The 15,475-nt window shown below is 37.2% G+C and overlaps 1 protein-coding gene across 1 annotated transcript in view; it reads right to left on the bottom strand.

Annotated features, from left to right (window-relative positions):
- Positions 1-15,475, bottom strand: part of WDR19 (WD repeat domain 19) — a 44,997-nt gene that overhangs the window by 12,142 nt on the left and 17,380 nt on the right. Inside the window, exons 17-29 of the mRNA XM_009884997.1 lie at positions 14,888-15,092; positions 14,172-14,331; positions 13,437-13,547; positions 13,056-13,165; positions 11,901-11,958; positions 10,824-10,964; positions 10,634-10,716; positions 9,070-9,153; positions 7,859-8,005; positions 7,298-7,422; positions 5,794-5,906; positions 4,844-4,912; positions 1,903-1,980 (exon numbers count right to left, since the gene is read on the bottom strand). Of these exons, the coding sequence (XP_009883299.1) occupies positions 1,903-1,980; positions 4,844-4,912; positions 5,794-5,906; positions 7,298-7,422; positions 7,859-8,005; positions 9,070-9,153; positions 10,634-10,716; positions 10,824-10,964; positions 11,901-11,958; positions 13,056-13,165; positions 13,437-13,547; positions 14,172-14,331; positions 14,888-15,092 (1,484 nt within the window). The remainder of the gene's footprint in view (positions 1-1,902; positions 1,981-4,843; positions 4,913-5,793; positions 5,907-7,297; positions 7,423-7,858; positions 8,006-9,069; positions 9,154-10,633; positions 10,717-10,823; positions 10,965-11,900; positions 11,959-13,055; positions 13,166-13,436; positions 13,548-14,171; positions 14,332-14,887; positions 15,093-15,475) is intronic.

Raw genomic sequence — 15,475 nt, 5'->3', positions numbered from 1 at the left:
TCTCCATCATTACCAAACCTTACTACCCTCAGTAAGGCAGAACTTATTTTTGGATACATATCATCTTGCACCTGAATGTATTTACTGTGATTTTGTATGAGACCCTAAATTCCTTGACTAAGGAATTAATTGCAGCCTGCAATGTCTGCATCTGAGGTCTGGCTTTCACAGCAAAACACAAGGGTGCAGCGCCACTTAGCTCCCATTCAAGCTCTGCTGTAAAAGGCAATAAAACTTGACGTGGCTCAGCCACTCAGTTCCATGAACTCAAGCCCGAATATGATTGAATGGCCCATAAGCTCTACAGACATCAAAGCCAAAAATGGACTATGAAGCCTGTTCTTCTGTAGCTCAAACTCAGAGAAACCAGCTATCCCATCAGCAGTCACTCTGCAAGAGAGCTGTTTGTCATATTAACCTCAAATGCTGCTGTTCTGATGTCTAACATCATATTTACAGTGGCCATTTTTAATCTTTCCTGGAAAAATCACACCAATGGAATATAGTGAAAATCTACTTCTTGTATTGTATGTATATCACAGATCTAATCTATGTTCTGCTTAGTTTGTGAATGGTCCTGTTATTACCAAACCTATGGCATTGGCAACTAATACACAAAAATCTATCAGCAAGTACCTTCCAACTCCCAAACCCATATATAAAAGAGAGAAAAAGATGAAATAGTCTGCCAAAAGCCTTTTAGTACACCCAGTGAATGGTTTGGTTTTAACAAAGGAGCAGGGAACCCAGAAGGAAGGGTAATGGTCCTTTCTAAATTTTACTAATTGATCACATGACATTAAAAGACGCCTCATAGCACAGAGCATCTCATCTCACAAAGCATCTCCTAAATAGTATAAAAGAAAAAAAAAGTAAGGTTTCAAAGAAAATTTTCTACAACAATGATGAGTGAAAACACAAAAATCAGTGTCCACAGTATTATATTCTCCTATTTTTAATCAAACTTCCATGTTAGGAAGGTTTGTCACCAAAAATCTTCAAATGTGCTTCCAGTTTTTTTAAATTTTCTATCATAAATTAAACATGTAATTTTATTCTCCAACATGAACAGAAACTCTGTGGTTTAGTTTACAGAATTACAGCCTATATCCACAGATGAAACTGACTCTATGAATAGTCAATTGAAACTTTAAACTAAATACTTCTACATAATAAGAAATCCAAAAATAAAGATTTATTTAAAAAAAAATAAGGTTTAACTGTCATATGGACATCCCCATGAAGCTGTTACATTTTCAAGTGATTTCAGTGGTATATTTTTGAGTTGCTTTGGGCTAAGCTAGTTTTGATAACATGGTCATTAGCCACTTCAGAAATCAAAAGGGAACTGGTAATTTTGAAAATCTGTGCATAACTTTTTACGTCCTATGTTGATATGGGAATACAGGAGCTAATGTAGCCTGATAATCTGTGGGGTTTTGTCCTTCATCTCCTATTTACCACCTTACTTTCTTCCACTGCAACAGTTACACCAATTCCCCACGCTGCAGGAAGAGATCAGTGCTGTAGTTAAGTCTTGAGACAGACACATGCTGACCATCCATCTGGGAAAGGCAGCAGCCAGCTGGCTAACTGGCACGAACAAACGGCTATGTTTTGTCTCTCTCCCTCAGGATAACCATTAATTTGAATCTCCTCTGTCCAACTACTCGCTTTCATAAAGCTTGGAGAAAGATGATTATATCTGAGATAGTTACTTCCTTTCTTATCTTCTGAAGTTACTGGGTGAATGACCCACAGAGTGATCATAGACGTCTTCCTCATTAACAGAAATCAAGCTAAAACACAGTCTGAGTCTACCAAAATTTTCAGGACAAAATAAGCTCAAAAGATCTTGTAGCACAGCAGTTTGACACAGTAGCAGTGACAAAAATACAATACCTTGGGCATGCCATCACTCTCTCCCATAAGATAGTCTATCAGCTGATTTGTTAGGGCTTCATCTTTTGCCCGTCCCACCTATTAAACAAAGACAGAAGAAATTATGATATGAAAGAGAAAGGAAAAACATTTACTCATAAGGAGGTTTTCCATAAAACCACTGAAACTAAACAGATTTAAAACAGGAGGGTTTTTTAGTTCTGTGTCTTCAAACTAGATCATTACTTGGTTCATCAGCTTTGACATGCAGTAGTTTATATCTATTTTCTCATGTATTACATCAGGGGATTATAACTAAATAGCTCTCTACCAGCATGAACTGTTCCTCTGCTTCAGTGTTGGGAAGGCATCTGAATCAAGGCACCATGAGCTGAAGCCCGCAGTCACAAAGCTATGTCTATCAACCCAGCACAACCTGTGTCTCAGAGGAATGTTCAGTCCCAGTCACTAGAACAGAGCCAGCACTATCTGGCCAGTTGAAGAGAGTCTCAAAAATGTGGCTGAAATTATGAGATTCCACAAGGATACGTATGGTACAACTGCAGCAATAGTCTTTGTGCTGTTCCATAGCCTTTGGTTAATTCATTTGGGCTGAAACATTTGGATCTGGAGGAAAGGATTAGACACCTCAAACTTCAGTCTTAAAAGCCATGCCAACACCCCTGTGAGACGGAAGGCCCCAAGAGTGGATGTGCTAGCTCTTACCAGAGTCAGGTCTGCTGTTTAAGAGTCTGAAAAAACTAGTGATAACTAACAAGATTTTCAAAGCTGTGGGTTCTTCAAGGGAACAGAGGCAGTCTGAGCATGGTTTGGATGACAGAAAGTGAAAGACGCAGTGGATGCGTAGATGGAAGCTGGCAACGGGCCTGCTTAGGCAGGTTTCCAGCATGCGTTTTCTAGAAGGGAATCTCAAGAAACAGAGTAGATTCACACGTACTAAGGTGCGGCATGAGCTGGAGACCTGATGACTACTGAATTTTGGAGATCATGAACAAAATAACAAGCAAAGATTGCTTCATCCCAAATTTCTTTTTTTTAGGGGGGGATGGAAAAGAAATTTTTAGAGATAATAATGATGAAAACCAAAAGGTGTTAGTAAGACTGGTAGTGCAACTGGTCTTCTGTCTGCTAGTGGAAGCTAATAGTAGTGAGCAGTGGATATTGTCTGCCTTGACTTCAGTAAGGCTTTTGACACTGTCTCCCATAACACCCTTATAGAGAAGATGAAGAAGTATAGGCTGGATGAGCAGAGAGTGAGGTGGAATGAAAAGTGGCTGAATGGTCAGGCCCAGAGGGCTGCGATCAACAATACAAAGTCTAGTTGAAGGCCAGTGTCTAGCAGTGTACCCCAGGGGTCAATACTGGGTCCAATCTGATCTGGATGATGGGGCAGTGTGCACCCTTAGCAAGATTGCTGACAATACAAAACTGGGTGGAGTGGCTGACACACTAGAGGGCTGTGCTGCCATCCGAAGGGTACCTGACAGGCTGGAGAGAAGTGCTGACAAAAACCTCATGAAGTTCAACAAAGGGAAGTGCAAAATGAGGTTGTAGCGAGGTGGAGTCGATCTCTTCTCTCAAGTAAGAGGTAGGACAAGAGGAAATGGCCTCAAGTTGCACCAGGGGACGTTTAGATTTGCTGTAAGGAAAAATTTCTTCACTGAAAGGGTTATCAAGCATTGGAACAGGCTGCCCAGGGAAGTGCTGAGTCGCCATCCACGGAAGTATTTAAAAGACATGCAGATGTAGTGCTGAGGGACACGGTTTAGCGGTAACTTGGCAGTGCTAGGTTAATGGTTGGGCTTGATGACCTTTCTCTTCCAATCAACATGATTCTATGAAATCCTGCACCAGGGCAGGAACCACCCCATGCGCCAGTACACACTGGGCGCCACCCAGCTGGAAAGCAGCTTTGCAGAAAAGGACTTGGTGATCACCAAGATGAACATGAACCACCAATCTGCCCTTGCAGCAAAGAAGGATAATGGTATCCTGGGCTGCATTAGGAGGAGTGTTGCCAGCAAGTTGAGGCAGGGGATCCTTCCCCCTCTACTCCAGTAGGGAGTGCGAGGCCACACCTGGAGTGCTGTGTCCAGTTCTGGGCTCCTCAGTACAAGAGAGAGAAAGACATACTGGAGAGAGTCCAACAAAGAGCCACTAAGATGATTAAGGGGGCCTGGAGCATCTCTCATGAGGAAAGGCTGAAAGAGTTGGGACTGTTGAGGCTGGAGAAGAGAAGGCTTGGGGGGGACCTTGTAAATTATATAAGTACTTGAAGGGATAGTGCAAAGAGGAAGGAGCCAGGCTGTCTTTCGTGGTGACAGGACCAGAGGCAATAGGCACCAGACGATCCATCTGAACATCATGTTTTTCACTTTGAGGTTGACCAAGCATTGATACAAGGCACGCAGGGAGGTTGCGGAGTCTCCCTCCTTGGAGATATTCAAAAGCCATCTGGACATAGTCCTGGGCAAACAGCTCTAGGTGGTCCTGCTTGAGCAGAGGTATTGGATCAGGTGACCTTCAGAGGTTCCTTCCGATCTCAACCATTCCATGATTCTGTGACAGAGAGCGAGAATGGAGGCATATTGACCTCTCTAACCGCAGTGTGCAGACTGGAAAAAATCAGCAAAACTGAAAAACTGTATATGGATATTGCTAAAAAAGAAAATTCCAAACTCAACTGTCTCTGACACACAACCACAAAAATCTGAATGAATTCATAAACCTTCCTTTGAAGACTGAAAACACTTTTTCCTCTGGTGTCAGTATTAACTTATTCTACTTTTTTAATGTTTAGATATCACCTTTACTGACACAGTTTTCCTTCTATTTGCAATCTGTCCAAACACACTCACTGACACTAGGAAAATGTCACAATACTGAAGGTAAACTTCTTGAAAAGATGAAGAATTTTTTTTGTTCTATCAAAGTTGCTTACTGTTTCAATTGCCATTTCTATAGCCAAGTTATCTTCTGTGCTTGGACTTTTCATAAAGTGCTTTAATGCCTAAAATGATACAGAAGAAAAGTTAAAACTGAAACACATGAAATTAACATTTTTGTAATTTTTATCACATTATTTCTCTCTGCATTTTGACAGACAAGCAGCACACTCAATGCTTATCTTGGCTGTATTTTACAGTCCTAAGGATAAGCACATACACTATAGAGGTAGCAGCTGCTCTCTTACAGATACTCCTGCAAGAAGCAAGCATTGCGTCTTTGCCAAATTCTGGTGTATACATTCATCTAACAGTGAAAGACACAATACAGCAATACGGTGAGAAGAAATTAATGATTATTGTGCCATTGGACCCCCTCTACACCCAAGTTGAAGGAGCGGTCACCTACAATGGCTCTAATTTGCAAAATCAGTACTATTTTTTTGGTATGTGTTCACATACCAAAAACATTTAATAAGCGTCAGTTCACTGATTTGTAATTGATCAAAAGGAAGTGTATCGATCAACATACTTCATTGAATGTATTTCCTTTTTTAAAAAAAAGCTTGCAGTTAGTGCATGCTACCGTATTAAATGAATTAGTCAGCAACCAAGTCATTATTGGCCAACCTAATAAAATATAAATAAATACTACTTCTATGTTCATTACATTTAGAGATTGATTGAGAATAGTATATCATTGATCCACCTGGAGCCTCTACTGCTATGAAAAATTTATGTGCATGGCAGTTTATAATTCATAGAATACAATGTAGATAATTGTAAATATAGTTTACTTACTTTTTTACACTTTTAAAAAATATCAGTATGTCATCAGTTAAGGCAGCTAAAGTCTACTATGAACTTCCCTGTTTTTGAAGTAGTTGTATTTAGAATCGTTTCTATGAATGTTTAACTATCACTGTTTTATCCTTTAAGTACTGACCCGTCCATATTGACCACACAGCAAGAAAAATTTTCCCGCCTGAAAATGTTTCTTTTCTCCTTCAAAATATAGTGCGATGCTCTGATAATCTTCATTGGTAGTACTTTCAGAACCTGCAAAAGACAGATAGCAATGATAGCAGAGTATTTTTATTAAGTAAGATAAAGGCCCTACTGAAGGAACAAATCCCTATGTTTTTTTTTTCTACTGACATGCAAAGAAAACCAAAGCCAGCTAGACTCAAATTATGTCTTATATTTTTTTTTCCTACTTAATCAGATGAAATGTCAGACATTAGGAGCTAATAACGCAGTAAAATAATTGTTTCCATAGGTTTTACACCACAATGGGATTTCTGGGTGTTTTTTTTGTTTTGGTTTGGTTTTTTTGGTTGGTTTTTTTTTTTAACAGATGTAATGAAATGGCATAACTATGACCTACTAATGGATTTTTCCATTATGTCTTGGCAACAACAAAACAGAGCAAATGATTATGAGATTATCACCTGAATTATTTTCACAGTTTAAGAATGTGCGAGTATGTCTGTATCACACACCACCAATGAAACCATGTAGTAGCAGGGAATACTACTTAGTCTTCTAATCAAGACTCCATTTTACTGTACAGATCTAAAACCAAGACAGCCACTACTCCAATGTTAGTTTTAAACCCTTTTTCCACCACCTTAGATTACAATTTGAGACATCCTATTTTGGATAGGAGAGAAGGAAGAAAGCATAAGGAACAGTAGAACTATTGTGTATTGTGGCCACTTTGACAAGCAGCTGCAACAGTACGTCACCAAGCTAGCTGATGCCAAGTTTTTATAACCTTCATAACAAGAATACATTTTTTAAAGGAAGAGATTAATTGAAAATACAAGATAATTTGGTAGATACATATGTGGAACTGTTTCCACAAAGAACGGTGTCTGACACAGGTGAAAAACATAACATTTATTGCAAATTTGCAAGCTGGCCACTGACTGACTTGATGGCCCGAGGTAAAAGTCAGCTTCTCAGTAAGGCCTCCTTTTTGTCTCTCACTGAGACAAAACGAGGCCACAAAGGGCTTTCAAGGGAAAAAAGGAAAAACAAGTGACGTATACATGTAGGAAAAGAATTGGAACCACAAAAAAGGAAAAGGGGGTAAAAATCAAGAACTGTACTAGTAAAATTCTCAGTTTTGGAAAAGCAGTACTACATGTATCAAGGTCAAAAAAGGTATTCCTCAACACAAGAAAATAGTCTGGACAAATGGTTTATCTCTATGGATTTGAAAACAGCCTAGGCTGAAGGCCATGGGAGATACCTTAGCTGAAAGCAAAGCCTAGCTTGTAGGCTTGAATCAGACACAGGTTGCCAAATCTGTCCAGGGTGACTGGAAATGGAAAAGGCTGGGAAACAAAACTTCACCCTCCTTGTCTTATAACTTCCAATTGGTCTAAACCAATTAAAAGAAAAGCAAAACATATGCAAGCAAACTGTTACCCTGGAATACTCACTGATGATATCAGCATAAATCTCCATCTTGCTGTGTTGTTGAGCTAATGTGAAAGCTTCATTATTGCACTTGGACATGACCAGGAACTGGATTGCAGAACCATAGTCACCAAGCTGCAGAAAAAATCTAATCAGAATGAACAAATTAATACTTTAGTACTAATTAGCATAATGAATACACCAAATGTTTTAGGAATATAGTGTATTTTGTGGCATACAAATATGATTTCTAATTTATTTTATATCTCAATTAATTTAAATAGGCTACTAAAATTAACTTAGTATAAATAATAGAGCATGCCAACTTTTATTATTGTCTAAACTTATTATTTCAGGTCAATATAATTTCAATCAGCAAGTTAAAAAAAAAAAAGGGAAAAAAAAAAAATCAGTACCTGCTTAGCTGTCCAAATTTTAGAGGACTCAAATCAATAAACTGAAATATATATAGCCACTGGCCAAGTACCAATAACCAGAGTCTGATACGTTAGCAAGCCTTACCAACTTCCAATAGGTATGGCCTCTTTCACCCTTTTTTTTAACCTACATAATACGATTGTTACCTGGCCACCATCTTTGCTCCGTCAAGAGACTGTGTTTCTCTCACAATATTAACAGCCTTTTCAGGATTATTAAGGTGATCCAAATATAGTCGAATTACACTGTCCCATTGTTTTGCATGCTCATAAGCTATCACAGCTTCCTTGTACCTGCAAAATAATCGTTCCACGTCAGTTCTTCTAACTTTTAAATAACTCTTGACAATACAGCGTGGAAGAAACATACAGTATTTTATTTCTGAGATGTTACTCTGCGACACCTTCCTTTCAGTTTGCATATAATAGCCTTATTCTGCACTTACAATGTTTTTTTGTCTCTATTCCATTTTCCCTTAGGGAATGAAAGGCAGAGACAACAGAAAAATGTCTACCACAATACTATTTTTGACCTACTGTGCCAGCATCCCTTTTGGTATATCTTAAGTCGTTCACCTGTTCCATCAGCAAACATCATCTGTTGCACTAGTTCAATATGAAATCACTTGGGAGTGAGGGAACAATAAAAACCAAACAGATGATAACTAGTTGTACAATTTAAAAAATGAGACTTCTTTTCTGTTCTGTAAACAAGATCAAGACGTTTCTCATTCTCATGCTACGCAGTTGACTCAACTAGTTTCTAGTCTTGTCAATGCAAATATTTAGCTTTGGTGCTGTTTCATATTATAACGTATCATTATTCTGAAGCACATTTACTTACAGGTAAGGACAAATAGAAACCATATTCTGTGATTAAATATAACCTATTTCAGCCTTTCACTTCAGCCAGTAATTTCACATTATTCAATATTCTGCAAGTGCAGCCATTAAGATGTAACAGTAATTTGGTTCTAAAATGAAAAAATTTCTTTCATTATTCCCTCTTTGAATAACCTTTAAAAATCAAAGCTAAGGAATCATTAGAAAAAAACTCCAATACTCTGCTAAGTGGAATATTCCATTGGGTGCAGTACTATAAACCTTTAATGACTGTTGTTAAAAAGATATTAATGCTTAGACAGGAAAACAATCAATTAAAAACACATCTTTGACACCAGCGGAAGGTCCTTAGATTATGTTTAAAATCTTCACACAACACCATTTTCACAAGGCTATTTGATGCAAAATTTAAAGTCTGTCTTTTAATTTATTTTACGAAAAGGAGTAATGCATAACAACAACAACAATAACAACAACATGTTTTATAAAAAAAAAAGATAAGCATTCAAACGCACCTGCCATCTGCTTCTTTGGCCTTTGCATATTGTAGGTGAATCTTTGGAGATGAAACATAAGTAAGAAGTTCACCAACCTTTGCCCTAAGAAAGACAACATATGGTTATTTAATAAATATATCTGGTTTCAAATTTTCTCCGGTAAAACAGTCATATTTATATCAACACTGAAAAGGAGGCTAAAAAAGAAGTAATTGAACAGAATGTATAAGCTTTGAAAGCACTTTAATAAAAGCTGCACTTTACAGATGCAAGAACTGGAAATTATAGACTGCTTCATGAAAATACAGGCTTAAAGAAGTACAGTATCTTCTCTTTTTTAAGTTTGGGATGTAAGAGCATAAGGAGCTCCAGACCAACAATTTTTACCTCTGATATTCTCCAATTAATCTACAGAAGCACAGTATTAAAACTGTAACCTGAAAGACCATGCAAAAGAGTACAAAATATCACCAGTACAGTGCAGCTGTGATTACACCCGTGATTGTATGCTTAAGGCCACAGGTTGTCCAGAGGACTCTAGGCCATGAGAACCAGATTCTCTGAGTGGCAACATCCATAACAGCAGAGTGTGGAGGAACACAGAAATATGTCAGTCCTCCCATGAATCTAGTTTCAGGAGTTGCACACAGTGATATGATCTATAAAAGCCAGCAAACTAAGCAGTGGGCCTTTTAGGACAAGGGATATGAGAGGCTGAAGAAAGGCTGATCTTAAATTTCACCTCTCTGCCTAAAAGATAGAGCACTCCCCAAACGTAACCTCCTTCTGCTAGAGTAAACAAAGCTTGTACCTCCCACGTTCCAAATCAAGGCTACCATTATATCTAAGCTACCCTATTTAACAAAGTGTTCTCTTGCTCCGTTCTGAAGCCACTGACACTTCTATGATGGAATAACATTTTCCTTAGTAAATGAACATATTTCAACCTAATTTTTAGAGCACTCGTATGAATGAGGAGTCTTTCTGATCTCTGCTCCAACCAGTTCTTAATATGAAAAGTCCATAAAATGTAATTAGGCAAGAATTAAGCCCTTAAGCCTCTCAGAAGATTGTACTTTTCCACTGGAAACTTCACAATAATCAAATTCCATTAAAAAAATTAAAAATGTATCGAACGCAATGTCAGTGATTTAGACTACTCAGGATACAGGATCCACTTGAACCAGCAACTTAGAATAATTTCCAACTGTGAGAATATTCAGTCTCAGCTATGTATTTTATTAGTGAGGAGATCTAATGAACTAAACAGTAACTATGCTAATAAAATTACTAAATTCGGTGGACACATGCACACACACACAAAGGACTCAAAACTGCAGGTAACTTTAAACATAATACAAGTAAAAAAAGGAAGACTATCTCCCATTTACAGTAAGACTATATTTAAAACAACATAAGCTTCTGAGATAATACCGTTCTTGTTTAACCTTGGGGGAGGGAACAATGAAATCAATGAAACATAATTAATGAGACATTTGTGGTATTCAGAGAATTGTTCCTTTCCAAAGAGCACCACAGCAAGTCCTCCTAAATATAACAGTTCCCCGAAACTTGTACTTACCAGTTTTTACACCGTATGTATACTGACGCTGCCTTGTCATAATATTGTCCCTTTTCATACAGCTGAGCAGCTTCTGAAAATTGCTACAATATTGGAAATCATTAAAATACAATTTCTAAATTAAGATTACAAACAGATAGCTTAATGAATTCATGTATTCAGTCTTAGCTTTATTAACGCTTTTGAATACCTTCATACTTTCCAGAATAGCTCCACAGTCTCTTTTTAGTAACCTACTGGGATGTTTAATAGCCTGGTTTACCCCTCGACGGATATCTCCCATTCGAATGGACATTTGAGCCACTCCAGCAAGGCAAGCCTCATCATGTTCCTGGTACTGGCAATCAAAGGAAAAGCAGTAATTATACACTATACATCAGAAATAACACGTCACAAAAGCCACACTAACCAACCACTGAAACAAATTAACACAACATTACATGGACTTAGTTAAATTAAATTTTGTTTCAAAATTCTTGCCTAGCTGCAGCTGTCAATTATTTAGAAGAACTTGGCCTAGTTTCCTTCTTAAGCTTTGTCTTTAGTTTTTACATTTTACTTACAAGATCTGTCCAGACCAAGCATACATTGAGAAGAATCTGTTTTACAGACAGTTCAATTCTACTCTTCTCTTTCCTCCAAAACCACCAGTAGAGAAAAACAGAAACAACAAGCAGGGTATTTCCCTTGGTTTTCGGTTTTGTTTTTTTAAGGTGGTAAGGCCGCTGTTGTTTCATAAAGCCAAATGGCTTGAATTCAGAAAAGATTGCTATTTTTTGTATTATGTTCCCCTATTATCACTTAAGCTTCTTCATAATAGACATTTTGCAAATATTAGGGGAAATAATGCCAGAATAAGGGTGGATCTACTGAATATGGTATTTTCTAACACAATCCTTGCCTGTCTTTGTATAGATAACTATTCAGTAAAGAAGAACAGAAGGAATAATTAGGTCTTTTGTAATAACAATGAAAATCCTAGAAGCATTTTCTCTGACATTTGCACGTCTACTATGAAACTGATCAAATTATAAAAACTTAAGTCTAGCTATGCCATGTTAATACATGGCAATACTGCTTTATACCTAGAGAAAGCATCATTCTGTATATTAAAAACACGAGAAGTGCAAAGACTACTATCCCAAAAGCAATAGTCATATAGATTTAGAGCTGGATAAAAAAAATCTGAATTCAAATGAGTCTGAAACATGACAACTTAATGTGTAGTATGGTAGTACAAATGCTGTCATTACTAAAAAGGAATTACCTTATTGTTTCCAGTGATTCCCTTCTCATAATGTGCCAGAGCGTTAATATAATCACCCCTAAAAGAAAACTGGAAGTTATATGGAAGAATATTTTTAATTGGAAGAGATGGTTACCTTCCTACCACACAGATTATGCATGTATCTGCCTTGCTTTAGACCTAACAACTCCATACAAGGATGTGAAGTATGCAAAAGATGGACAGTTACATGGTATGTCATGGCACTTCCCGTGTACTTTATCCAGCTATTAGTCAAAGAGGCAGTCCATCTCTCAGTTCTGTTACACTAAGACCAACAAGCCTCCCTTGAAAGTCAGGCAAAGAATCTATCCGCGCAATAAACCTCAATAACCTCATCTCTACTTCCACGTTTTTCTGGAAGATAATTGAAACTAACCTTCTAAAATTATTTAGATTTTTTGCAACATAAAAATGAAGGCAATTTTTTCTCCTCAAGTACATTCAGAACTCAAGTTACAGATGGTTGCGTTTCTTCAACTGCCTCCGTTCCCTCCCCTCTGTGAGCAACAAATGTCCTCTCTCAGTTCCAGGGGCACTGCCAGGGGGAAGGAGTTGTCTAAAAACTCTGTTAATAGATAAGAGGTTTTCCTCTTGGTTTAGACATCAAACAGACCAGGTTTCACCTGGGAAGAATTAGCTATAAAATAGACTTTAAAATCACGGCAAATGTTTAAAACCTTCTCTCTTCCAGGGACTGGCAGCCTTGAAATTTGGCACTCCTCTACCTAAAATATGTAAGAAAATGAAGGCTACTGGGTATTTAAGGAAAGACAGGAAAAAGACGAGGCTTACTAAACACGAGTAAGAAGTGTTAAATGGTGTGAACTTTCTCTATTTTCCAAGCACTTGCCTGCAACATTTATTTAGTAGATGATATTATTACATAGTGGACCTACCAGTTAACAAAAAAACCCAGATATACTGAAATTATCAAAAGTAACTATTATTTGCTAACATATGTCTCTAGCATGAAGTATTCCTTACAAAACTACTCTTCCTTGGACTACAGCTGAAGACCTCACAGAATCCTCTCTCAGCAATGCAGTTAGCTGTAGTATCTCAATTCTGTGTTCTTCTAGTTAGCATGAGTATCGGTTTAATATTCTTATACTGCAACTTTACAGAAGAACTTACATGAATTCAAGCTGCATTGCATATTCCTTTGAAATGAAAGGGATTTGGTCTGGGGCCAAACGCTTAGCCAGCTGAAGTGCACTGTCCCAGTGTTGCAAGTCTTTTCGCATCTATTAACAAAGAACAGTAACATTTTCTGATGCAAGTATCAAATTCTAAATTCTAATATGAACTTTTTATTATTCTAAATACAAATATAGAGCTAGTATTCGAGAAAGATTCAGACAATTTGAGAGTCATTCATCCTAAAAGAATGTCTGTCAGTCACACAATGGCAAGAACAAAACCATGAAAAGGCAGAATTATCAGAAGGTAAAATATTCCAACATTAAGGTGCAGATGAAAACAGCAGGAAAAAATTTACACATCTTAACTGAATACCTCAAGTGCAGCAACAGGACAGGAGGATGCTAGATATAAATCCTGAGCCAGATTAAAATCACTAGTAAACATGGCAAGATGTCCTGCTAAAAGGTTATGGTCTTCTATTCCCTGTAAAAAAATGTAATAGGTGCAAATGTAGTTCAAAAGAAAAAAAAAATAAATTGTTATAAGTAACACAATCTCATAAGCACAGTGAAACAAAATATCCTGACATTTTACAACCATGTATATTGGATTCTACAAACCAGAAAAAAACCTCACTTTCTTATTGTAGCTCAAAGCCACTACAGCTGACACTATCTAAAATCAGCAAGTTGCAGAAGTATTTTTAAGGCACTATTTCATGCACATTTTCAGATGTAGAATTGCAATCTGTTTGTTTTTTTTAAAAAAACTTATTTTAATAGTAATAGCAGCCTCAAACATTTTTGCAAAAACAATGAAGGAAAAATAGCCTTCAAATTCCCGAGACACAAGTATATTCTGCTGCTCTCAAGCAGAAAGTAATGTTGTGCATTGCAATAGAGACTGCAACCACTTCAAGAGAAAACTAACTAAGAGTTACCTGGTTTGGACACTTTCTCCTCTATAACTATTAACCCCCTTGAAAATAATTCACCTTCTATTAAAAAACAAAACCAAGCCACAAAATCCCCACAAAAATAAGAATTCAGCAATTCTTAAAGAATTAAATCACTGTATTTCCTATTTAAAAGGGACTTAACATTTTACCTTTATTTGCTCTAGTGACATCACCATCCCAGCATTACCAAATGTCCGATAAACACGTATGGCAAAATCCACCTCCATATGATGTAAGCAAGCTTTGGCCAGCTCGTTCCAACCAGACTGGTCATTCAGAAGTCTGCACACCTCCCATGCTTCAGAAAACCTACAGAAGGTAAAATACATTTAAAACTAGTATTACTCATACCTAAAATTCCCCCTCAACACTTTTTTTCCTAATACTACGGTAAAGAAAATATGAAAAGCATTTACTTCTAAGCCATGGAGAGACAGATATGTCAGGAAGAAGAAATACAAACGCATAACTTACAGTTCTGTTTCTACCACACTTTTTCATGAAACCATCTGCTCTCCCTACTCTGGCATTCCTTCCATTGCACTGATTTTGCATTGCTTCATTACAGTGGGAGGGGAGTATGCAAGAAGCACCTTTAGCCAGTTATGGAAGACAGCCACTGTCACAGAACCCCAAATCAGTCTTGAAAAAAATTACTTTAGCTTTTACTTGACAGTAGAAAACCAAATAAAGCACCACTGGGTCACTTATTTTGCTTGGCCTGCATAGACAGCTACATGGACTCATGGATCAATATAATTTATCAACATTCAGCATGACATTTTTAAATCACCAGGATATGCTGTATTGAGCTATAAGCGCAGAAGAAAACAATTTATGCAATATGATTAAAACACAGATGTACCTTTTCAACATTAAAGTCTGAGTAAGCATTTGTGTCAGCTCATTAGGTCCAAAGTCTTTCAAATTGCCAAGGAAACGGTGAGTGCTTAGATAGATATTGTTTGTTTTCCCACTCTGAGTCTGACAAGTTAATTCTCCATTATACAATAACAAAGGCTTATAGGAAAAGGGGACCTCCGTGCCACCTGCCAAAATAATCTTGGATCCTACATTTAAAGAGCAGGAAGAAAAGAAGACATAATTTAAAAAAAAAAACCCTACATGGTAAAAAGTGTAGCAAGCAGTCACAGGTGAAATAACGTAGATATGCAGGGCATTAATTCAAGGTCTCTAATTCTGGTAATTACCTTCTACTGTACAGCGCATATTTTTCAGTAAAGTAAACATACATAATTTAGATCCTCTAAACTATTAAGCAATTTTCCAAATGTTTGTAGGCAAATTTCCTAATGTTTCTCTGTGACAAATACAGAAATTGCTATTATTACAATTTTGGTTAACAGTTTAAGTGAATGCAAGTTTTGTCACTCTGATCCTAAGATTTTCTCATGAATATTTCAAACTACAATTGAAACATAACGTATAAATT

This window comes from Charadrius vociferus, unplaced genomic scaffold, assembly GCF_000708025.1.
Source record: "Charadrius vociferus isolate BGI_N301 unplaced genomic scaffold, ASM70802v2 scaffold134, whole genome shotgun sequence".
NCBI lineage: Eukaryota > Metazoa > Chordata > Aves > Charadriiformes > Charadriidae > Charadrius > Charadrius vociferus.
The sequence above is the reverse complement of the archived record's forward strand: the minus strand, read 5'-3'. Positions and strand labels throughout refer to the sequence as shown.